General features: G+C 41.7%; 3 protein-coding genes across 12 annotated transcripts in view; 1 reads left to right on the top strand and 2 right to left on the bottom strand.

Annotated features, from left to right (window-relative positions):
• GPR87 (G protein-coupled receptor 87) overlaps window positions 1-8,574 on the bottom strand; it is an 87,270-nt gene extending 78,696 nt beyond the window's left edge. The window contains exon 1 of one of the 2 annotated variants that reach the window (XM_045199978.2): window positions 8,296-8,574. The gene's annotated coding sequence lies outside the window, so the exon portion shown is untranslated. The remainder of the gene's footprint in view (window positions 1-8,295) is intronic. The other variant, XM_024566192.3, reaches the window with a different exon arrangement.
• The window catches only part of MED12L (mediator complex subunit 12L), a 313,958-nt gene that overhangs the window by 195,976 nt on the left and 93,941 nt on the right, over window positions 1-24,041 (top strand). The window lies entirely within an intron of this gene.
• P2RY13 (purinergic receptor P2Y13) lies at window positions 19,590-22,943 on the bottom strand. Its single transcript, XM_024566181.3, is given in 4 exon segments — window positions 19,590-22,343; window positions 22,444-22,445; window positions 22,802-22,925; window positions 22,928-22,943. Coding segments are annotated over 4 exon segments (1,155 nt in total). The 3' UTR covers window positions 19,590-21,330.

A 24,041-nucleotide genomic window follows, 5' to 3' on the forward strand; every position in this document is an offset into this window, starting at 1 on the left:
CTCTGGGAGAAAAATACATTGCAGATGATACAAAGTGGGTGGTACATTCCCTGAAGGCGAGGTTGTTTCTAATGCTTCCTCGTAGGCGTAAGCCCACACCTGGTTATTCCCTTCCTACAGGAACCTCGGTGAGGTCCGGCAGCTTGCACATCACGCAGCCAGTGAGAGGCCAAGGCAGGAGATGAGCTGTGGCCACAGAGCGGGCTGCCTCTCTGCTGAGCCGCTTGGCTGGTTGAGTGGAACCTCACAAGTGGTCTGGCCAGTATTGTAGACCTCAGTTCAGCAGGTGAAGTTTTTGACTCAGTCTTTGAGTCTGTGACCCTGGGCAAAGCTTTTTAACTCTCAGAGCTTGAGCTTGCTCATCTATGAAATGAGGAAAATTATGGCCTGGCTCCCAAAGGGGCTGTGAGAATACGTTGAGATAATACACGAAGTGTGCATTATAAGTACCACAGTCATATAAAGGTGTAATTGGTGGCATTTGTTCTTTTTTTCCACTTAATAATAAAAGTCTTACTACACGTAGTCAAGTTTCACAGTTTGCTGAGTTGAAATGTGTATTTTTATGTTCTGTTTAGGCAGAGTCGAATTTATACACAGCTAAATTCTGAGGAGGCTGGTCAGAGAGGTGAAGGGCAAAAGTCCCAGCAGCCAGAATAGTGGCTTCAGATGAACATGTTCTAAACCAGGTCTGTATTCCAAGTGACTCCTGGTTCCTTAAACACATTGCCGAGAACTTGAGACCCTGTGTCAAGTTTTTAGTTGTTTGATTGCCATTTCTCAGAAAGGAAGAATGCTTTTCACAGCTTCTTTCTTTTCAAGAAAGAGAAAGATATGCTCTTTTCTTGTTTTGCAAGGACCACCCATGGCTTCAGCATTACACTTGGGGGTAATAGCTGTTCTTTACGGTGATGGTGGTCACCTTCACCGTTCAGACAAGGCCCCTGTGGTGGTTGTCTGGGCTGTGGGCGAGGGTAGTTATTTTCAACGCCCCTCCCAATATGATTGAGGTCAGGTTGGCTCCTCTGATTCTACACATCACAGTAGCACCAAACTGTAATGCTTTAAAATAATGAAATAAGGCTGGTGTCGAAGAGACAAGTCTTCTTTCAGTTCATCTTACTGTCATTGGTAATTTCAAAATTCTCTAGTGAGGTCTGCAGTACTAGTGAATAATTCACAGTTTTTGTCAGCATCAAACCCTCAGTGTTCCTCATTTTCATAAAAATAAATAAATACCCCACCTCTTACATATGTAGTAAAAGGATCTGGCATCACTTATAATTCATTTCACATAATAATATGCCTGTATATGCACACATGTATAACATTTTTTTAAAGTACTGGTAACTCTTACTGTCATAACTCAATCCCCTCCGCAGGTACCTTCATGGCCTGACCTTCAGCATACCTGCCCACTTTCCAGCTCCCAGGCCCCACACCAGGCCTTTCCTATCCACCTGGTCCTTTTGTCCTGGAAATCCCATCTCTGCTGAGTCCACTAGGAGTCCACTAGGCAAGCTCTTTACACAGCTTTCAAGTCTAACGTATCTGCCTCCCCTTTCAAAGCCTCCCACGGTTTCCCCAAGTATCACGTTGGTGCTCCTCAGTCCCTGTGACTGCCTGGTTGCCCACACCTCCAGCTCTTGCACTGCAGTTCCCCTGTTTGACTGATGGCCTGAAGGTGCCTGCCCCTCCCATCACCTGAGTCCTTCAGGGCATCTACACACACAGTCAGAGCTTAGATAACATGACTCGGCGTCAGGCTCTTCTGGAACGTGGCTGATCTCGGTAGGTATCACCAGTTTTTTTTTTTCCTGAATATCCTCTTTGCCTTCTGAAGTGCAGGAGTAGAACCCTGGAAGGGCTGAGAGAACAGGCATCGCCTTTTGATCGTGTGTAGGCTTGGCCAAAGACCAAGCACGGGTCCTTTGATATTTCTGGACAGCTTACTGTGAAGTGAGAGAACTATAAAGCTGGGAGCTGAACATTCAAATGTAGCTCCATAGGTAATGTCAGTGAGGAAAGCGGGCCAGGTATAAGAGGAAACAGTCGACAGTACCAGCATCTAACAAAATACAGCTACAAGCTGAAGTGTCAGGAAATCAGGAGGGCTGGGGGCTGCCAAGAGCTGGGAGTGTTGCTCACCTTCAGGCTATGGGGTTTTTGCCACAGAGGTGTGTGGGTACACTGCCACCAGCTTGTCTGATTTACAAGAGAGTGGATTTTTATATAAAATTGAATGAATTTTAAGTACTGCTTTAACTTTGTTAAAACACGGGGCAGAGCAAATAGAGCTTGTCTATGGGTTACAATTTTCTACCTCTAATTTTCACTGTGGGGCTGCCCCAGGTCTCTCCTTTGGTTCTCCTATACCCTGTGTGACCTAGAGCCTCATTACCTGGTGCCTGCTCCAAACCTTTCCCTCATCTTGAATAGTTTCCTAACTTGATATTTTTTTCTCCATGAAATGATAAGCTTGTGAGACAAGATTTGAAATAATTTAGAGCATTTTAGAACTTCATGGCATTGCATTTAATTTGGGATGAACGCTCCTTCAAAAGCTCTATAGTTTTTTCTTCCTTGGTGCTAATGTGCTAGGTTGAAACTTATAAAAATGTTTTTACAGGCCAAAACGGCATTTTTATACAGTTTAACCTAGTATGTGCAGCAGTTGGGGAATTTTCATAATTCGAATCAGGTCTACTGGGAGAAAGACGGCAGAGAGGTTTTCTCAGAGTAATTACAAAGAAAGAGCAAAGTGATTGAGCTGTGCCGCATACGCGGACCCCTGTCACTCCTGCCTCCGGGAATGCCTTTGCTCGGGTTGAGTTGAATTGAATGCTCCAGGCACTCAGTCCTCAGTGGGCCTACCCTTTTGGCATTCAGTACAACTTCAGCTCTCTGGAGAAAGTTCTTTGAAGTCTGCATATGGAGGCTAATGTTCCTTTAGGCCTGTTACTAATACCAAAACTAAACCATGATGCCAGCTTGTTTTCTTATTGGAGTGCTTGCAGAAGGAAGATTAATCAAATAGGTAGGGGTTGATGCATTTGGTTTACATTAGATAGAGAGGAATTAGTGCATTTGTTGAACTAACCTCTGACCTAGCTTTTAATTTCCCACCATTGTTTTTCTCAGGCTTCATTTTTTTCTTACTTAAAATGCATTTGAACTTACTTCATGTTCAGCATCTCTATAAACTACCTTAAATCTTATTTTGGGGGGGAGTGGAACTAGGCAGGGTCTAAATAAATAGCCATGTGTCTGTGTTGGAGAGAGTGCTTGTCTGGTGAGAACCGATCAGGTTGTAATTCATGGGAGAGGCGCCGGAGGCCACGTGGGGGGTACGCCATCTCCTGATGGGGCTGCGGTGGAGAAGAAAGTTAAGGATAGAGGTGGTAGGCTTTGCCACCCTGGTTGCAAAATGACTATGTTGCTGGGAGTATCTTCTAGGACCGAGAAGGAATGGGGAGGTCATCAGACCAAGTGTTAGCGTACTGTGGCACTTACTGGTCAGGTGCCTTCGACTTTTAGCACTCAGATTGATTGCTGCATTGGCCAGTTGTTTCGTGTCCGTCTGACTTGCAGTTTCATATAAACCGTGACCTGATTATCAACAGTGTTTAGGCTGCGTCCCAATATGCCTTTGTAAGGATCAGGTGCATATCTGATAGTCGTTATTTCTGGGTCTTAGAATGAAAAACAAAGATAATACTTGAGGTATTATACTGGTGGCTATAGATCCTTTTTCATTTTATATATGTGGCACATACATTTTTTTGTTTGCAACATGAAATTAAAGTGAATGTTTTAGGGTAAAGGGAATATTGATGTTTAATGTATATTATGGTTTCATTTGTTCAACAGTGATCATAATATGCCAATATGATGACATCGTAGTTTACTTTTTTGATGGCATCCACTATTCTTTTATTCACTAATTTTGCTTTGTATAATATGGGTCCTACATAGACAGTTTTGAGACAAACCTTTATCTTATGTAAAGATTTCATTGTTTAGGTCATTAAAATGCTGGCTTGAAACAGCCAAAAAACAATTGTACCTGTGATTGTTTAAGGATTGCATGTTACCGTGAGCACTGAGTAGCCCTGTGCACCTAACCATGATATGCAGGACTGTCCTCTTTGTAAATACACCCCGTAGACAATTAATTTTGCAGCTTTTCCTATTCGCCTTTTAGCCAGTTTATTTAAATTATATTCAGAAGCCCACTGATAATTTATTTTCAGTATCATTTGTGTGTGGCAGGGCCATGGGGGAATGAATTCGGACGGGTAGGGCATCCACCCCATAGGAGTGTGGCAGGCCCTAGAACGCCTGCAGTCTAGGCAACATGTGCCCAGGCATTGTTTTCTTGGGTCTCTTCTCCCAACTCTTAGCCTGAGAGTCACCCAGCTGAGAGTTCTAATGCATACTAACATCCCAAGTAGCCTTCTGTTACCATTTTTCTTTCTTCAACTAGATTATAAGCCTTGACAGGGTAGGGACCTTAGAATTTTGTTTCTGCTGCCTTCTGTTAATACTGGCTTCTGCTGTGGAAGCAACCAGGATCTTGATGAAATTTAGCAAAGGGTACCCTTTTGTCTTATGGACTTGAAAGGAAAAGAGTCACCCGCTCTCCATTCTGTATCCTCTGGGGGGTTGCTCAGGTGGCTGAGAGCCAGTGATATCTGTAACCTGAGAGCTTGTTCAGGCTCTGGGCAGCCTTTCTGCTGACAGCTGACAAGTCTGTGTTTCTATCTTGTTAGGCACGACCGCAACAGTATTAATAGATCAGTAAGAGTAAGGGTTCAGCACATACTGGCTAATGGTGTTGTTTGCCTAGGACTGTTCTAAATTACTCGGGTATATTTTAATTTATTGAAAGGACTTTGGATTGAAATTGTACATCTGTGCATTACTTGGGCAGGTGCCTCAGTGTCTTCCTCTTTATATCAGTCATTTTAGGAGCTACTTGAGGATCAAATGAGGTGTCACTACCGTATTAACTCAATCCTGATAGGCCTTTTATCGGAGCTTGCCTTGTGGTAAAAACTGAGTATTTAGTTTTTACTATTGAGTGGTAGTAAGAATTGGTACCCCCTCTTTTTTAAATGAAGAAACTGAGGCATACAGAGGTTCCTTCAACAGACATGTGCTATCTGTTGCTAGAGGGCCAGAGCATGCCCAGGTTAACACACCTGTGGAGGGGCAGAGCCTGGACTGGACACAGGTTGGCCTGAGTGCTGTCCTCTTCTGCGTCTACACAAACTGATGGTTCATATGCTGATTATGATCTGATGTCTCCCTTGGGAAAACTAGGACGTAAAGTAGCTCCAACTTGACCACCAGCCATAACGCACCCAAGAACGGCATTTGTCAAGTAGTACAGTAGCACAGTAAATAAATCACAAATCTATATAATTTTACCCATTGAACTACCCAAAAGAGGTCACTACTAGCAAATAGGGAGTTGGCTCAGAGCTTTAGAAAGTAGTGACTAAGAAAGCATGGTTGACTGCAGGCAGACATAGTTCAAGGTCAGAGCTCTCCTCCATACTTGTGTACCACTTAAGTCCTCATTTGTTCAGCTGGAAAATGGGGGTAACAGCAGTATACACCTTATGGCGTGTGAAGGTTTTTAAAAAAGTAATGTATGTTAAAATATTCAGTAGTCTTGGACATGTATAAAACTATCCGTGTGTTAATGATTGTTGCTTTAGTGTTAAGAAAAAAGACAGTTTGTGCTGTATGAACTCTAATGCATTAGAAAAAGTCATTTAAGTAGTTAACTTTTCCTTTGAAAATGACAAAAATTAGTATTAGAAATTGCCTTATAAGAGGAATTGTGAACTCACTGATGTGAATAACTTAATGGGATGTCTTATACCAAGTGAAACCTAATCCGTGCTCTTCTTCAGATGCATTTTAGTGTAAATTTTTGTATGTATAGTTAATAAGAGTGGTAATGAAAGCAAATATGCTAACGAGGCACAAGATGGAGAACAGACATTCCGTTCTGCCCATATTTGCTGTGAGAGGAGGGAGAAACTTTAGCAATCCTTGCCAGGTCAGATAGGAACCTGGCTGTAACCGTTGGCCTGAAGCAGGTTTGAGTCTTGTTTTTGGTTCACCTTGATGTCTTTCATGTGACTCATCTCACTTGGTTTTCAACCACGTGGTCGTGGTTGCCTCTGCTCTCCCTCCCTGCTTCAGATGTTTGCAACTGTGAGAACTGCAGTTGGCCCCTGTATTGGCATTAACGTAAAACTTCCCACCTGAGGAAGTAGGAGCAAACCGTATTCATCCCATCTTGCAACGGAAGAATCTGAAACCTAAGGAGGTTGAGATTTGATTAACATCACGTAGTTGGCTGGTGGCAAAAATGGGTGGGACCAGTTCTCCTCATCATCTTTGACTTTGTCCAGTGTCCCCACCAGCATTCGCAGGTTTGGTTCAAGCCTTGGTTTCTTGTTAACCACCCCTACCACCTCAGGATATCACCTGAGGACCTCAAATGACCACGTGGTCTAAGCCTTCTATCATACTATGAGGGAAGGCAGCGAGCTCTTGGGGAAGTAAGAGGCTTGCCGTAGTCACTCTGATAACTTCTGGCACAGCCAGCATACCAACCCTGGTCATTTTGCCCTACACCACACTACTGCCCGTGCGTGGCATCTGCCGCAGAGGTTGTGGGATGCTCCCAGGTGATTTCACCCAGAGTCCCCCTCACTTCTGTCCTGTTGTCGCCACCACTCCCTTTCCTGGGCTTGGAGAGAGTTTCATGGGTTTTCCTAGCTTTTCTTAGTTCAGAGGTGTACATGAAAGAAAAAAATGACCATTCTTGTCTCTCCTATCTTAAATTTCCATGGTATTTTCTCATAGTACAGCAGGAAAGATTTTTTGTTCTTAAAGGAAGTGAAACCCTTAGGTATCAAGGAAGAAAAGCGAGCAGACACTGAAGGGCACAGACACCATTAACCTAAATACAAACATCCACTCTCATTTAGCCTTCCTTGTCCCACCCAGGACCCTGAAAATCACTGAGCCCACTCAGCATACTCTCTGTGACTGGGAAAGTTTCTCCTCCTCTTCATGAAATAGTTAGAGTTTTCTGACTAATTACTTTTTCCCTCTAGGCTACATTCTTAAATAAGGAATTCAGCAATCTAGCTGCTCCTGCAGCCCCTTATTCTCAGCCCAAACATACCTGAATTTCTTTTCAAGTAGGTGTTGGAAACAATAGTCTTACCATAAGGATTTGCTGAAGTACTAAGAGAACACAACCACTTGATCCCTAACTTGAAGGAGGAAAGACTGTTAACCTCAAACTGGCAGAAATAATGATGAAATAAAATATCAATAGCGCCTGGCTCTTTCCCCAGCGTCTGCCATATATATGATGATATAGAAACAAACTTTTTGTTCTTCATTTTGCTAGTAAATTGGAGTCTTTGATTAGAAAGAAAGTTGTTGTTAACAATGCTAATATGCCTCATGTGAAAGTAGATTCAACCTGAGAATATGATTTAAAATTCTGTAGTAGAAAAATCCTAACCGAGTAAGTGAACAAGTCATTCCACCTTAGGCTCACCAATCTTTTAAAGTCCTCTTTATAACTTAGAAGATCAATCTCCATGCTTGCTTCTTGTTTTCCTGAGTGAAGCACAAACTTCCCTAACAATTTGAACGCAAAGCAGAACGAAGCTGTTCCTGAGTGGTTTGTCAGTAGCTGGGCAGTTTTCTCAGTGCCTTTCTGACATGTTTTAACATGACCTCTTAAGGATTTAGAATGAGGATTGCCCTATTCTTTGCGGTACAATGAAGAGATTGAGGTTCTTTTACCAAAACGAGGCGATTGGGATAGAAAATCACTGCTTTCCTTCTGGCCTCTTTTTGAAAGATAAAATGTGAATAAAAGATTATGAAACAAACTTAAATTTTGGGTCTCGGAAAACAATCACAAGGCACTTTGGACTTGACTCATCTAATAAAGTAATGTGATTAAAAATCACTTAATTCAGATGATCTCCAAAACATCATTTCCACATCTGAGGGCCAGCACATGCTTTACATTTTCCACCTGTGTGACTTGGAAATAGCGAAGCCCCGGGGAAAACACTGGCCCCTGTATCAAAAAGTGGTGCCTCCCAAGAGCACTTCCACACCTCATTCAGTTAGTGTTCTAGCTCCTACCTTTTCTCCAGACCTCAGATTTCGGCAGAAGTGCAATTAATCAGTGCTGTGTCCTATCAACCACGGCTTTTAAGACAATTAAAAAAAATTATTTACCTTTCATTGCGGTAGCTGGCTGTCCATTCACTGGATCCGCACGTCTTCAAGTTGAAACAGGCTTCTCAACTCCAATTAAGAATGAGCCTTGAAGCTAAGCTTGGCAGCAATGTGGATTTTCTGGTAAACCATGAAAAATAAGAGTTTTTCTCCGCTGCCAGAGAAGGTGGGTGCTTCCCTGCCCGCCTTGATATCGTCCTTTGGGGCACCCTTGCAGAGTCTCCTGCTCAGGAACAACTGGAGCAACTCGCTCTCTGGCTAATGTCAGTGACTCACGTCTAAGACTAGGTGATATTTGTAGGCTGTGGAAGAGCATTTCCTGAACCTGCAGGAATCAGACGGTGAGTCACCTGAAGGGAACACAGAGGGCTGGAGCTCAGAAGGCCAGAGGACTCTTTGAGGAGGAGGGGATGAAGGCTCAGGTTGGGCCCTACTAAATCAGGCTCAGGCTTAGTTCTTCTTTTTTTCTCTTTTTTTTTTGGGGGGGGGGAGTCTTTCTATTGCTAATCAGAAAATATGCAAACATTTACAGCCTGCTTGCTAATTAAATTTTGGCTGAAAGGAATCAAAATATGTTTTATGAAATATCCTTTAAAGATTTTATTCTACATATTATTTAAAGACTAGAATTACAATGTGTTTTTATATTAGTAATTGATGACTTTGGAAACCTGTAGTCTTATGCAAGAATCTGATGAAATCTATAGATCTATTTTTATAAATACACAAATATATTTAAAATATTTTAAATAAAAATTATTTAGGGGGCAAGTTCAATGGACCTTTTGATTTTCATTCTTTAGGCAAGGGCTGGGGATGGCGGTGGAATCCATCATGTCTTCATTAAAGAGAGTTAGAAAGTGACTACACCTGGCAACCAAGGGGTGAGCTACTGTCCAGAAAGGTGGGGTGGCCTCAGGCCCTGGGGATTCAAGGGCAGACTGATGGCCTGGGGGGTGCCAAGGAGACCAGGTCCTGGTAGCAGCTAAGGAGGTGCCTGAAGGGGAGCTTTCAGGTACTGGGGTGATGAGGTGGTTCTGTGGGGGTTTACAGGTACATCGGGTTGGCCTGGACTCTCCCTGAGGCCACCCTGCGTTGTCTGCCTATATCATCCACTGGTTCTGCTCCTGGTCGTTACCTTCCATGTCCCCCTCCTTGACCTCTCCATCATCAGGTGACTCACTGTAGTCCTTCATCTCACCCCATCCTCTTCCTCCTCACTGTCCTCTTCCTCGTCACCATAGTGCTGTGAGGCTGGCCTACCAGTGGGTGGCTGGCCTACCAGTGGGTAGCAGGTTGTCTTCCCCTGCGACGCCCTGGAGCCAGGCCTGATGCTGCTGTTCTCGATGCCACGGCTCTGTCTCCTCCACACAGTCTCGTCACGTGGGGGAGAGTGAAGGGCACAAGGTGGGTGTGGCTCCTAAACGCCCGCAACCCAGAAGCACCTGAATCTCAGTCTTAAACACCAGTTGTTTCATTTAAAAAAAAAATCACAGTGATACATTTATATAATCAGATCCCTTTATCTTATATATAGTTAGTTTTAGAATGTTCTGATAAAAGTCTCCTAATGATTCCAAGATTTTCTTGAATGCAGCATTCCAACAAATAAATGAAAAATAAAAATCTAATATCATGAAATGAAATCAAAACCTGTTACTCTCATGGATGATGATAAATGAAAATAATAATCAAGATTGAAACATTTTTGAAGGTAGTAAATCAATAATAGGTTCACTTAGTGTTTACTTATGCCTAATGGAAATAATGTGCCAGTATATGTACTGTGTAGTTGATTTTCTTTCCTTGTTGGTACAGAAAAACAAACGTGTTTAAATACCAACAGTTGAATAGCAGAATTATGTTTCTTCTCTTGCCTTTTCCTAAACAAACAAAAACAGTCAACCGCAGCGTTTGACTGTTTCAGATTTTCCTGTCATTCTTTTTCCTAGCTAGGCCTAGGGAAAATCTCCGAACAAAAGTTAGCTAGCTTGATAGTGGCTCAGACTGACAAGAGCTTGCCAGATTTACAAACAGTCCTTTATTTTCGTTTGGCTGTGCTTTGTGGCATTTACCTCTTTCCCACAGGTGTTGCCTTTAGCGTTTGAAACCAGTTCACTGCATCCTGAGGGGGGAGGTTGGGGCATGCAGACCTCCGTTTGAAAGACTTGTCCTTCTTGGGTTCAGTTTTTGCCACTTGTCACTATGATCCATAAATGGATCCTGTACTTCTCTTAACGTGAACCCTAACTGCCAGGTCTTAAAAGCATCAGTTCACAGGGAGAGAATATCCCTTGTCGCCTCTCTAAAAGTTTGTTGAGCAAACACCTTCTCTGCAAGTTCTGAAGGTTCTCATCCCAAATTTTCAGTGGTGTGTATAAAATCATATTAGGGAGCTTATTTGGACAGATATTTCATAGGCTTCTGTTAAAGGAATAAAGGCAGTCTGTTACCTATCTGAAGTTTTAATGCATTTATTACTTGAGGTGACTTGTCCTATTAGGGGCAACTAACTATATATACTGATTTATTTTTATGTTAAAGAGAATCCCTTATTATCAAGCTGCTGAAAATGTTTTTTTTAAAGATTTTATTTATTTATATTTAGAGGGGAAGGGAGAGAGAAATAGAGGGAGAGAAACATCAATGTGTGCTTGCCTCTCATGTACTCCCTACTGGGGACCTGGCCCGCAACCCAGGTGTGTGCCTTGGCTGAGAATCGAACCAGCGAACCTTTGATTCTCAGGTCAGCGTTCAATCCACTGCGCCACACCAGCTAGTGCTGAAAATGTTTTTGATATACTTTGCTATGTTGAATTTGAAGGGAAATGTTTTGATAATTTAGGATTATGTTACCTGGTCTTCAGTGCCTTTTAAAACAGTCACTGAAAAAAGGCCAACGTGTGGAAAGATTATGGTAGGCGTGAAAACCTTTCTAAGCGTGAAGAAGGACCTTGAGTTTGAAGAAGCACCTTGACTCTCTGTGTGCTGTTTTTAACAAAGATCTCCTCGTGGAGGAAGGAAGGGGCTGGTGTCCCATCATCGGTGCAGTAAGTGACCCTTTTTTTTCTCTCTCACTGAGGGTGGCCTGAGGTGGGCTTTTCCCTCCTTAATGTAACAGTAGGATTGTCCTATTTAAAAGTTTCTTTGGCCGGTGATGCAACTTAAGTCTAGTAATGAAAAAGTTAACATGAGGCATATGCATTCATCTTAAAGCATACTGTGCCAGTCTCAAGTTGGGACTTGTTAAAGCTGGTCTTACTTAACATTCAGAAAGGGAAGTGTGGTACACGTTTAGTCACGAAAGAAGTGTAACGCTTTGATGAAAGAGCAGCTAAAAACCAGCCCATGACTTTATTATTGTTCAAATCAATGAAAGGTTAACTTGCAAATTTTTTTTCTGCCGATCTTTTTGTAGCAAGTCTCACATTTCGTAAAAGCCACAGTAGACTTTATAACAATAATTATCTTGTCATTTTGTTGGAAGATCCTATTAAGTGCAGGGAAGCTCTTTTAATAGCATTGTTTAGCCATTACAAATCCCAAATTTATTTGGAATACAGGATGACATCCTGGGATATGTGTTTGTGCTTCTCTACCACCATAATGTTTAAAACAATGTTTAGTTTTATTTTTTATTACTGTTGGTTTTTTTCCTTCTGATATTATTGTTAAAGATGTTAAACTTTCACACAAGTTGAAAAATAGTTGAAGTAGATTTTTACCTAGATTTACAAATTGCTGTTTTTCATGTACTCTGCGCGTGCGCACGCACACACACACACATACATTTCAGGAGGACCTGTCTGAGGTTGTAGCCTCTGTGATAGGTGTCCCACTCTTCACTGCTTCGGCATGTATTTTTTAATAATAAGACTTTTGTTCTATCCAAACACAGTACAGTTATCAGTCAAAAGATTAATGCAGAAACAATAATATTTTTAAATATTCCATCTACATTGAAATTTTACAATTTCCCAATAATATCCTTTATGATTTTTTTGTTATTGTGGAATCTGATCAGCGGTCACATATTATATTTGGCTTTACTTTCATTTTAGACTTGATAAATTATCCTTTAGAACATTCTCTCTGCCTTTTTTTTTTTTTTTTAACAACCTTTTTGTTTAATCTCCTTGGCTTTTGAGAATTGCCTCACTCTGTGTCTGCTGGGTCCGTTCTGTGGGACATGCGGTAAGGGATGCTTTTAAATGTTTCCAAGGCAGTTTGGTTTTATTAGCCAGAGGGCAACATTGGAGTTTGGAATTTTGAAACTAAATAAGACTATCTATAATTTTGTTTTGGACATAGACCTGGTTCATGGATCACTAATCTCAAAATTAGTGGGTTCAAACTAACTTTGTTGTTTTTTTTTTTTTTTTGTATATTGGATGTCTCATTCAACTACTTTTGGCTTCAGTGTTCTGCAAAACAAGGATTCTGGTTTAATCACAGAATTTTAGATGAGAATCCATAACCTTATGGATTTTCCATAATGTATTCTTTTCTTTTCAATCTTCACCTGACAACATGCTTAGAGAGGGGAAGGGTGGGAGAGAGGAAGAGAAACATCAATGTAAGAGGAATGATCCATTGATCAGTTGCCTCCTGTGTTCTCCCTGACCAGGGACTGAACCCACAACCTAGGCATGTACCCTCACCGGCAATCAAACCCGTGGCCTTTTGATTTATGGGACGATTCTCCAACTAACTGAGCCACACTGGCCAGACCTTGAAATATGTTCTTTTTTTTTTTTTTTTTTTTAAAGATTTTATTAAGAGACGGGAAAGGGAGGGAAAAGGAGAGGAAGAGAAAAATCAATGTATGGTTGCCTCTCCTGCGCCCCCTACTGGGGACCTGGCTCGAAACCCAGGCATGTGCCTTGACTGGAAATCAAACCGGCAACCCTCTGGTTTGCAGGTTGGTACTCAGTCCACTGAGCCACACCAGCCAGGGCTTGACATATATTCGTAAAGAGACAGAAGCACTGCAGGAGAGAATACATTCTAAGATCTTACAAGGAATGAAAATTAAGTAATATTATTGGCAAGTTTTTCTAAATCCTAGAATCAACCCTGTTCCTACTTTCCACCATTTTTGTGGGACACCTTAATAAATGTATTACCAAGGTTTTCTTTGGTCTTCTAGTCATTTCTCCCTTGCATATGACTTCTTCTTCTTTTTCCCTTCTTCTTTTGACTTCTTTACATCAACATGGACCTGGACACAATGTCCCTTCCTCCAGTGTTGATAAGCCTAGCATTTGTATCGTAATCTTGTTTTACTCTGTCACGATATTCTCAGATATATTCATTTTTCTTGGAGGAAAATTGCACATAAAAAGTCCTCCTAGATCTCTGTAGTACATGAATTCTTTATCATAAAACAAAGACAAGCAGGCATCTAATTGAAACTCAGCTGATGATGCTCTGACTTGGATGCCACACAACAGAACCTACAGCAAGCATTGTAGTAAAATCTTCACCAATCTTACTGTTCCATCTCTCTGTACAAGAAAGTCACTCTAATTGTGGCTCACGTGCAGTACCTGAGAATTTGTGCTGAGTATAATTATTAAAACCCTTTAATGTTCCCTTGCTGAGATTGGTATCTTTAGGTTGCTATGCTTGAATTACTGTGTTTAATCTGTCATTTGAAATGATTTGTATCTATTAGGCCTTCCTTATATAAAGCACTTACCTTTTTCTGGTATGAGAACTTCATATGTAATGGCTGATTAAAGGGGAGGATGGTTTGAGATGTAGTGTGGGGATATGCCTGCATCTGCGTCCTGTTCTAAGATCGATCCTCTCTCCTGTGCTGGGCTACTTGATCCATTCCCTCACTTTGGAAGTCTTGCTCGTGAGAGGCAGTGTTAGGCTGTGACTGGTGTCAAATAGACTAACCCTCTCCACTTAGTAGAGGTTTTTTTATTTTATTTTATTTTTTTACTTTCAGCAAGTCATTAATATATCTGAGCCTCAATTTTTTCTTCTGAAAAATAAGCATGGAATAGCTACCTTATAAGATTGTAAAACTTAAATGAGATAATATACAGGGTAATTAGTACTCAGTGAATAATAGCTTTTGGGGTTTTTTGTTGTTGTTCAGAAGACAGAGGGAGAGTAAGTAAGTGAATGAATGGGGGTGTCTGTCTAAATTTAAAGATGGAATGATTAAAAATTGAAAGCACTTTTCAACTAAATAATATTTTTGTAGCCCTTAGTCAGTTCTTGGATTTCCTTTAATGGTGACCCAATGATTGCTTGAAATACTTTGTTTTCTTTCTTTGTAGCTTTCTCTTCTGAAAAGGAGAGAGTGGAACTACCTTATTCGAGACTGTCTGAAATTGTGGGCAAATGTCGAGTCGAAGGCCAGGATATGTGAGGGGAGAGAGAAGCGGTCTTAGCTGGGTCACCACTGCATTCTGGGTGATGTTTCGTTCACTTGTAGTTCAGGCATTTTTAGTTGCAGAGTTAAATAGAATAAAAAGGATAATAGCGCAGAGTAATTATCATACATAGAAACAATATGTATGAACGATAATACAAAAGGCTAATATTTTTAAAAAGCTATAAAGCATTCAGATGTGCATGAGATGAAATTTCTTAAGATGACTGCAACTACCCAAGGTCACATACACAATCTAATATTTAAGCTGAATTTAAAAAATAAAGGTAGGCATTCTATTACTAATGCCCCAGGAATGTTACATTTGTGAATTTGAGCTTTATTAAAAAAGTAGCAAAAGTTCACATGCTGAAAGAGGTATGGAATTTTTTTCAAAAAACTGGTTTACCTATTACTATAAGTCTTGGTATTCAGTTTCCTTTATCTAGTACATCTTGCTTTTATCTTCCTTTTCTTTTTTTGTCACTTCTCCCATGGTTGCAGCTTGCATCCCTACTACATGGTGTCTCATCACCCCCTGCCCACCTCTTTTTTTATAAGTACTTTTTATTGGAAAGGATGGGGGTACTGGGAATCAGAAACCTAGGTAATGTGGAATGTGAAATGCTGGCACACCTGTTTTCTCACCCAAGCTAGTTTTCTTGGTCACGTGGCTACTCCCACCCTTTGATTTGTACCTCTGCTCTGTTTGCTATTTTACACAGCGTGTATTAACTCTGCACTGCATAGGAAACATAGGGAAGGAGCTACTCTACCTGTTCTTAGACACCCTTTGGAAAAGCCAGAGTAATCCACCTGTTGTTTTTCTTCCTTGGAACTCTTGCAAACTGCCTGGTCTTTTATGGCCAGATAAAAATATTTTGTCGTCCTTCACTTGCCATTACAAACTGGGCTCTATACCACCTCCTCCTTGATGTTCCCGCTGACACCAGAGTTGTAGAACAAACACATTTGACCTTCGCAGAGTATATGGTTCTCTTACTTCTTAAGTCTCTCTTTCTCCTTGGTTTCCAATGCACTGGACCTCCCGTTCCTTGTTTTAATTCACTAGTCCCACCCCCGATCCCAATCCCAGTCATCTCTTCCAGTTCCTCTTCTGTCTCCTCTGTCCATGAGATTTGTGCAACCTGGCCTCTGAGGTACTCTGCTCATTCCTTCCTCTGTCTCTGTCTTAGATTTTCCCTGGGCCTCTATTTTACCCTCTCCGTCTAGCTTTTGCACCCTTGACCTCACTTTCTCACTGATACTTCACATGCAGCATGTCCAAAGTCTGCTTTTTGGTCTTCTTCCTTCATGATGCAGCCTATCGCCCGAGTGAATGATCTTCAGAGCAATGGATCTTAGTTGGCGGGGCTTGGGGCAGGAATTATGGGCCCTCTGAGAATACATGTCAATCAGATACTTTTTACATATAATTCTCCAGTGGTCTTTGACTCAGAACCTCTCTCTGAAAAGGTCACTAAGGTCCATGTCAGGGTTTTTCCTCCTGGCTCTTGCCTGCACGGTTGGAAGACTTTTTTCATTGATCTCCTGACCTCAGCGGCTGTTCCTCAATCCAGAATCGCCCTGTTGCTGACAAGTTCATTTTCTTAAAGCGCAGCACAGATAGAGGATGTCATTTTTCACTTTAGAAACCTCCAGTGGCTCCTGGAGACATGCAGGCATGTCCGCACAGCACCAGGGTCCTGCGCTCCGTTCCCAGACTCGTCTTCTACACCCACACGCTGCAGCCCAGGCCCTCTGGGTCCCTCACGCCAGCCACAGCCCCAGGCCCGCCCGGCCTGAGCCTTCCTCAAAGTTGCTGTTTGCACGGCAGCGTTTCCTTTTGAATGCTCGGTTTTTCTCCTTTGAGGCTCAGTTCACCATTACATTTCCTGCGAGCCCTTCCTCAGTTTCTCCAGGTGCAGTTAGCTACTCTTTCCTCTGAGCTTCCATGGTGAGCTAATTATGGCTCTCATGCTGCTTTCCACATTTGGGCTCATTATGGTCTGGGTGCCTTACCAGAATGTGCTTCTGCAGAGGCCCAGGGGTCTGCACTCAGGTGCACGACAAAGAAATGACTGACCGAATGAACCCATGAATCTACTGTTTGGGGTTTTACTCCTCTTAAGAACTCCCAGTGCTGAAGGTACCCCCAAAGCACTCATAGGGTCTACAATTGAACTCTTCATACCCCCGGGGTGGTTGAAACTCATTTGTGTTCAGACCTCTTCCTCTCGCTTCGGCAGTCACCTCCTTACCATTCTCTCTGCTAGGCCTGATGCCAATCCTTAAGGGACTCGGCTTGTCCTCGCTGTCCGAGAGCTGGTGTGGCAGAGCCATTGAGGTGTTCAGCTTGAGGCCGCAGCCTCAGTTTCTGTCCTAGCTCTGCCTGTGCTGTGCGGGTGGGTCCATGTGCACACGGGCAAGTTATCTTACACTTCGTCCGCAGATTTCTTTCCTTCCCCTCCCCGCTTCCTAAGCAGGAGCTCTATAGTATTTATCTTGTAGTGTCGCAGTGAAAAGTAGAAAGGTAGTAAGTGCAGAGCACGGAGCCTGCCACACAGCAAGCACACGGTAACCAAGCGTGAGCTGCCAGAGCAAGGTGCTGGGAGGTTCTTGTGGCTTCTAGGTCAGGACTAATTAGCTGGCAGCATCTAGGCCAGTCATGGCTCACAGCAATGCAATGAATATTGCATTGTTTTTGTGGGGTCAGGGAATATGGGGGTGGCTACGGAAGTTTTGAAAATCACAGGCAATATAAGAGACTGGATTTATGAATTCTCTTGAGAACATTTCAAGGTCTGAGGTTATAAATATATAGAGTTTAAGAATATGGGCTCAGAAGCAAGAATCTGAATTGGAGCCCTAGCCCTGCTGTCTATAGGCTGTGTGATCCCAGGCAGGTTGCTTAACCTCTCAGTTTCTCAACTTCCTTATCTCTAAAATGGAGGTAGCAATAACACTTTATAGGGTTCCTGGTATTATTAAATGGGACAATGTAGTTAAAGCTCTTGGTACACAGTAAGTAGTAGGTAATGTGTGCTGCTTTTGTTGTCACTGATGCTGCTTTTACTACTGTTATTGCTGCTGGTCAGACACCCTGGGCTCCAAATCCCCCCTGTGCCAACAGCTGGCACTGAGTAGTAGATGCCCCCTTAGTGGGGTATGAACTTTTAAGGGAGCCACAGCCCTTGCCATGGCCTGGCATCTTACGTCTGCTACACTGTCTTAATCACAGTTCTGTTTGTCTCCTACTGACAGACCAGACCCCACTTTTGGACATCCATGTCCAAGATGGTTGAGCTGTGGACCAGTCTTTACAGAAGTGTGAACATCAAGGAACATTTTGTCACAGTGGTTCTTAGCGTGTAGTCCAGATGGATAGCATCAGCATCTCCTGGAAACTTGTCCTCAGCCGTTCCCCTAGACCTACTGAATCAGAGACTCTGGGGATGGGCCTAGCAATGTCTTTAAGAATCCCTCCGGCTGGTTCTGATACTAACTGAAGTTTGAGACCTATTGGTTGGAACGCAAGTGCTCCATATTAATATTGCCTATATTTGGTTTCCATGTAAAATTAAAAATGTTGAGTTTTGTTTCTGGGCACTTTAAATGATTTGTGAATTCCACACTTTCCTTACTGTGTGATCCCTTAGCTATCAGACACTGCTGGGCGAGGGTTCTTCCTCTGGGGGGAGCAGTTTGTCCTGTTAAAAGTCAGGTGAACTTTGATCTTTTAACTTGCTGGAGGAATGCAGTTTGTCTGGGGGTGATGGTCAGCCATTTTTAGATAGAAGAATTTAGAAAGTAATGGAAGGAACTGCTTTTAAGTGGATCTGAATACATGCAATAATGACTTTAATAAGATGGAATAATTTTTTTACAGATTCTAAATAATGATGACTTTATATCAGCCATCTAACTTCTGTGATGTGGAAGTTCACACTGGGCTTGTCTGCCTCTTCCTCCCCCATTTACAGTCATTTTTCTTGGTTTCTCAGGAATTCTTCTGTATGGGGCAACACCCTTTCTCCCATCGCCTGCCCCAGGGATATTCAGAAGGCCTTATCCAGTAAAAATAGTTACAATTAGCTTTTGACAGAAGCCCTTAATTGTGCTCTAAACTCAACTCCATATCCAAGATCCTTTTTCATTCTCTTCTGGGTGTTGTTATGGGCTATGTTATAGCACCCTATTCTGTAAGTATTCTAGAGTTTAGTATTCCTGTTTGCTAGTTTGGGAAGTTCTTCCCAAATAGTTATTTTGTATTTCGTGAGTGTGATTTTTAAGATGGCTTTCATTTGCCTCTTCTCTGAGTTCTTATTAGATTATTTTATTCAACATACCAGGTATTCTGATTTTGATTATAATGTTATTGAAGTAGAATTTAATATTTGTATTTATGGAGGACAGGTTTGCTATTGAAATTTTATCTTGAAAGATCTTTGTAAAAATTGTATACATTATTTAGATGCAATTATTTATAATATATTATTAGAGTCTACTCATGGTTATGTAATGTCCTCAGCAAAAACCATGTGGATTTAGTGACCTTGGCAACAGTTACTCTCTGAAAGGAGAGTTTTGGAGATTGTAATATGCTGAAGTTACAGTTTCTACTTACCCAAGACCAATAGTACATAGCTGAAGCATATTGTCAACAGCTTTCGAACCGAAACGTCGGTAGACATTAGCCCCGCGACTACGCCGTGTACTGTTTAGTAATCCTGCTTCCTTTGGAACGTCCACCAGAGAGCCCGAGAACACGCCCGCTTTCCAGGCCCCTGCGGACATGCCACAGGAAGGCAATTGAAAAGAGCTTGAGCTTTCAAGAAATTTATATCATCATTGATAATAAAAGCATCAGTGAGAATTGACTTCCCTTTTGCTTTTCTAGTACGTAAAAGTAAAACCAGTTTGGTTTATTTATTAAATATTTATTGATTGCACAAGGAAGCACGATCTCTGCCCTCAGAAGTATACATAGGTTGTTAACAGAGTAGGTGCATGTGCAAGCAAGTAATTACAAGGCAGTGTGATAAGTACAGTAATTGAAGCATGACAGATGCGGGAGTGATTGGGTTGGAGATGGTGGTGGGAGGTTGGCCAGGTGAGATTTCACGGACTAGGTGATGGCAGCGTAGGGTTTCATGGATGGATGAAGTTTCTTGATAAGTCAGAGATAAATTTACCTGTGTAGTGGCACAGGGACAAAGAGGAACGTGGCCTGTTCCTACAGTTACAAGTTCATAGACGAGTGTGAAGTTCCAGGCATGGAAGAGCAGTTAGGAGATGAGGCCAGAAAAGTAGTCAGTTTCCAGGAACTTGGGGGGCCTTGAAGGCATAGAAAGTGGCCTGAGATTCACCTTCCGGTGATAATGTTGGAGATAGAGGCACATTTAGAGAACGCTACTTTGGAGCATTTTCTCTAAAAGTTGTAAGTCAGCATCCACAATACCAGATAACCGTTCTGTAGTCTTTTTGAACCACAAAGGTACTCAGGGAAAAATACGGAGGTTAATAAGGACAAGTAGGGCTCCATCCTTTGAAAAATATCCCAGAATAGATGTTGCTGGTTGTGGGTCAGCAGTTCCTTCTATATATGTAGCAAGAATAGCAGAGTATTGACATATTCTATTTAAAACATTTGTAACCCAACATCTGTGGGGAGTATTGTGGGATTTACCAAGAAAAAAATGACATGTTTTCTGTCTTCAAAACAGGTTGTTTTTCCTTACAGATTCCTAACCACCTTTGCAGTCAAGAATATAGCAAACTAGTTTTAAAGGGAAATCTGCAATGAGGGCCCTAACACATACCCAAGCAGTGGGAGAAGTAATTATTTCAACCAGAGGTAGAAGGTAGGAAAGTAGAGGGTGTGGCCCAGGAAGGCTTTGCTGAGTGGGTGACATATTCAACCACCATTAGAGTATTTGCTGGGCAGAGTGAGAATTCTAAAGAAGAATAATACAGTATTCTTACCCTTGAATTGTACACACTCGGCATGTAAGAAAATTATTATAGTACAGTATTTTATGTGGCTTAATAATGGTGCTTGTGCCTCCTCTGGTATACTGGGATCCCATGGAAGAGGCTCTTTGTACTTTTAAGGAGATTCTCCTCCATCTGGGTTTTCAGAGACTTCTTGAACCACCTTTGGCTCCCCAGGCGCTTTGTAAGTAGCCGCCCTTTCAGCCTCTAGCTTTCAGCTTTCACCAAAGGACTTTCAAGGTGTGTTTTTTTTTTTAAATCAGCAAGCATCAACAATTTTGGAATACAAAATAGGTAACATTGTTTGAATTATGTGTGTAAAAGAGTGTGAAAAGGTATTTTGGAGGGGTGGTTTTAAGGATTGTACATTTATCCACAATACATCTTTTCTAAAATATAAGTGAATGTCCTTGAAAAGATGATCTGTAATGGCCGTTTACTTTCTGTTGTGTTATCTTCAAGATGCTTCATTCTGTTTATGAACAGATCTACGTGACATTGAAAATTTAGGTAATCCTTTCTGTACATCAGGATGATAAAATGTAAGAAAACATTTATTTTAATCCTCTTTTACTCCTTAAATGTAATTTCCAAATAAATCATTTTTTTCAAATCTAGTCCAAAAATAGGAGTGAGCCATGATAAAGTTATCAGCTTAGGGTTAAATTGCCTGTCTGACTACTATGGTTGTCTTGGGTTGATGCTGTGGTCTTCCTTCCCCTCATACGTAATAGCCTTGTGAATTTTTTACATAAAAATATATATATTAAGGGATCCATACAAATGTTAGTTGCTGCCAGGAAGAGAGTTGTTTCTTTAGCTATAAACAGTTGATTTTGTAATCTACAATCAGTCTTACTGTTGGTTTGACTGTGAGTATATGGAACTCTGGCAAAATGAAATGGAGCAAAACACAGAAAGAAGACAGCCACAACAATAAACACTTTACCTTCCAGCTTTTTGTTGTTTTTGCTGCCTTTACTTTTCGACTTTCTGTAAGACTCATATACTTTCTTTGCAATCACCACGTAAAACAGAAGCATTAGGGCAAAAACAGTCCAGAAGATGAACTGTGATGTGTAATTCACCCCTTGATGCCATTTCAGCCCCAGAGGGCCCTTTAAGGAGGCACACTTTTTCACAGACGACGGTGTTGCTTCCTTGTTGCTTAAGATCATGTTTGGCAGAGAGATGAGGAACAAAAGGAACCAGACAAGAGTTGAGACCATTTTTGCAAAAGCAGGTTTCTGTACACAATACTTTCCAAAAGGTCTGATGATCTTGAGGAATCTGTCGAAGGCTATGAGGCCCAGCAGAATGATGCCCACGTACATGGTATCATAAAAGACGACAGAGGAAAAGCGACACACGAAGGCTCTGAGTTGCCAGGGTCCGAGGTGGGAGTCGGAGAGAATTTTAAACGGAAGCATGAGTGTCATTATCAAGTCAGCCACCAGAGTGTTTTTGAGGTAGACGACGAAGGTGGAGGAGCTGGGAATGTGCATGAACACCCACAGGGCCACAGTGTTCAGCAGGATGCCGGTGAGGAAAACGACGGTGTAGGCGGCTGGGAACACCAGCTGGGTTATCCGAGTGTCTCTGGGGCACCGCTCAGATCCGTTGAAGCCCTTCATCTCCGTGGCGTTCATGATTCCCAGGCTCACTGTTACAAATAAACACGTACATGAAGTAAAATGAAGGCTCTCATAATTTCAAAATGCTACTTAAAAAAACAAAACAGTTTCGATTTGTAGCATATTAACACCTTATGTATTAACGTCACATTCAGTAGATCTGTTGAGAAGGCACAGGTTGTGTCTGGCTAGGATTTTTAAAGTGCCTGATCCATTTTTGGTCCTTGAAACAGTACCATTACTTTCACACCATTATGAAATCCAAATAACAGGTTCTCCTCCATTCACAATTGCTACTTTTACCTTGGCTGTAAAAGAAAACCCCATCTAAGAGGTAATAATTCATGTCAGATTGCTATACATTATATATTTCTTTATGCTCATAATCTATGGTTTTTGGAATGTTAGCCTTACTAAAGCATTTCCTCCCCAGAATATAGTCTGCCTTTTATAAGCAAGCACACTTACAGTAAAAATGGAGACTCACCTCGTTTGGGAGGATACCCCACTCAGTGTCTTCTGATAGAGGCAGTCATTAGGGCAGCCTGCGAAGAACATATGAAGCAAATGTCCTTCTGCTTTCTTACACCCAGTTTCCTTCCTCATTTCACGTGTGTAACATTAGCCATCAGAATCTCTCTCTCTTTTAAAGATGTTATTTATTTATTTATTTATTTATTTATTTATTTAGAGCGGGGGAGGGAGGGAGGGAGAGAGAGAGAGAGATTGAGAGAGAGAGAGAGAGAGAGAGATCCGTTGCTTCTGGTACACACCCCTGCTTGGGACCAAACCTGCAACCCAGGCAGGTACCCTGACTGGGAATTGAACCGGTGGTCTTTCACTTGGTGGAATCACTCCCAGCAAACTGAGCCACACCAGTCCGGGCAGGCATCAGGATCTACTCACATTCAGACCTTTGCAGGATGTTCTAATAAGAAACCTCTGTTATTTCCAACTTAAGTACTGTTAATCTACTGTGACTTGTATAAATTGGTTGCAGTTACCTTTATATTTTCTTATACAATAACTATCCTGCAGCTTAATCTTTACCTATGTGTTCAGTGAAATTTTTGTGTGCAGTAGTAGCAGGCAGAAAGATAAAGGAAATGGCCCCGACCAAGTGTAAGAGTTGAATCTAAAATCAGAAGAATCAATAGCTGCATCCTTGGAGAGTGTTTTCTCCAAAAATTTGTGTTCAGTATAGTGGCTTGTTTATTTCTATAAATATTTATCTGAGTCTTTTGGTCTTTCGATCTCTGAGAGAGAAAATGGCATATTTGCTAAGCATTAAGGGCTGATAGACCCAGATTTTTGGAGTCAGAATGCCACGTCCACCAATTATTGGGTACAAATACTTCAGTGGTCCTGTGCCACAGTATCCTCGTCCGTGTGATCAATTTAATAATGCGTATACCTTATTTATAGTCTCGCTGAGGGGATAAAATGAGTGCCTGGAATAGTGCTGGGGTGCGTATGAAGTACAGGGAGATAGGTTCCCAGTGCAGTGGCACATGAATTACAGATTTAAATAGAGATACACGTCTCACTTACTAGAAAATCATTTTTAGAAATCTTTTTCTATACTTGATGTTATATGCCAAGTGCTTAAGACTTCAGGGATTTCATCAATCGATCTCAGGCCAAGGTCTATAAAATTTTTTCTTTAAATTCTCTTCAAGTTTAAAAGAGTGTAATGCTGAAATCTATGACTGAAATGTTGTCTTGCC

The sequence above is a fragment of the Desmodus rotundus genome, chromosome 2, assembly GCF_022682495.2.
Source record: "Desmodus rotundus isolate HL8 chromosome 2, HLdesRot8A.1, whole genome shotgun sequence".
Classification (NCBI taxonomy): Eukaryota; Metazoa; Chordata; class Mammalia; order Chiroptera; family Phyllostomidae; genus Desmodus; species Desmodus rotundus.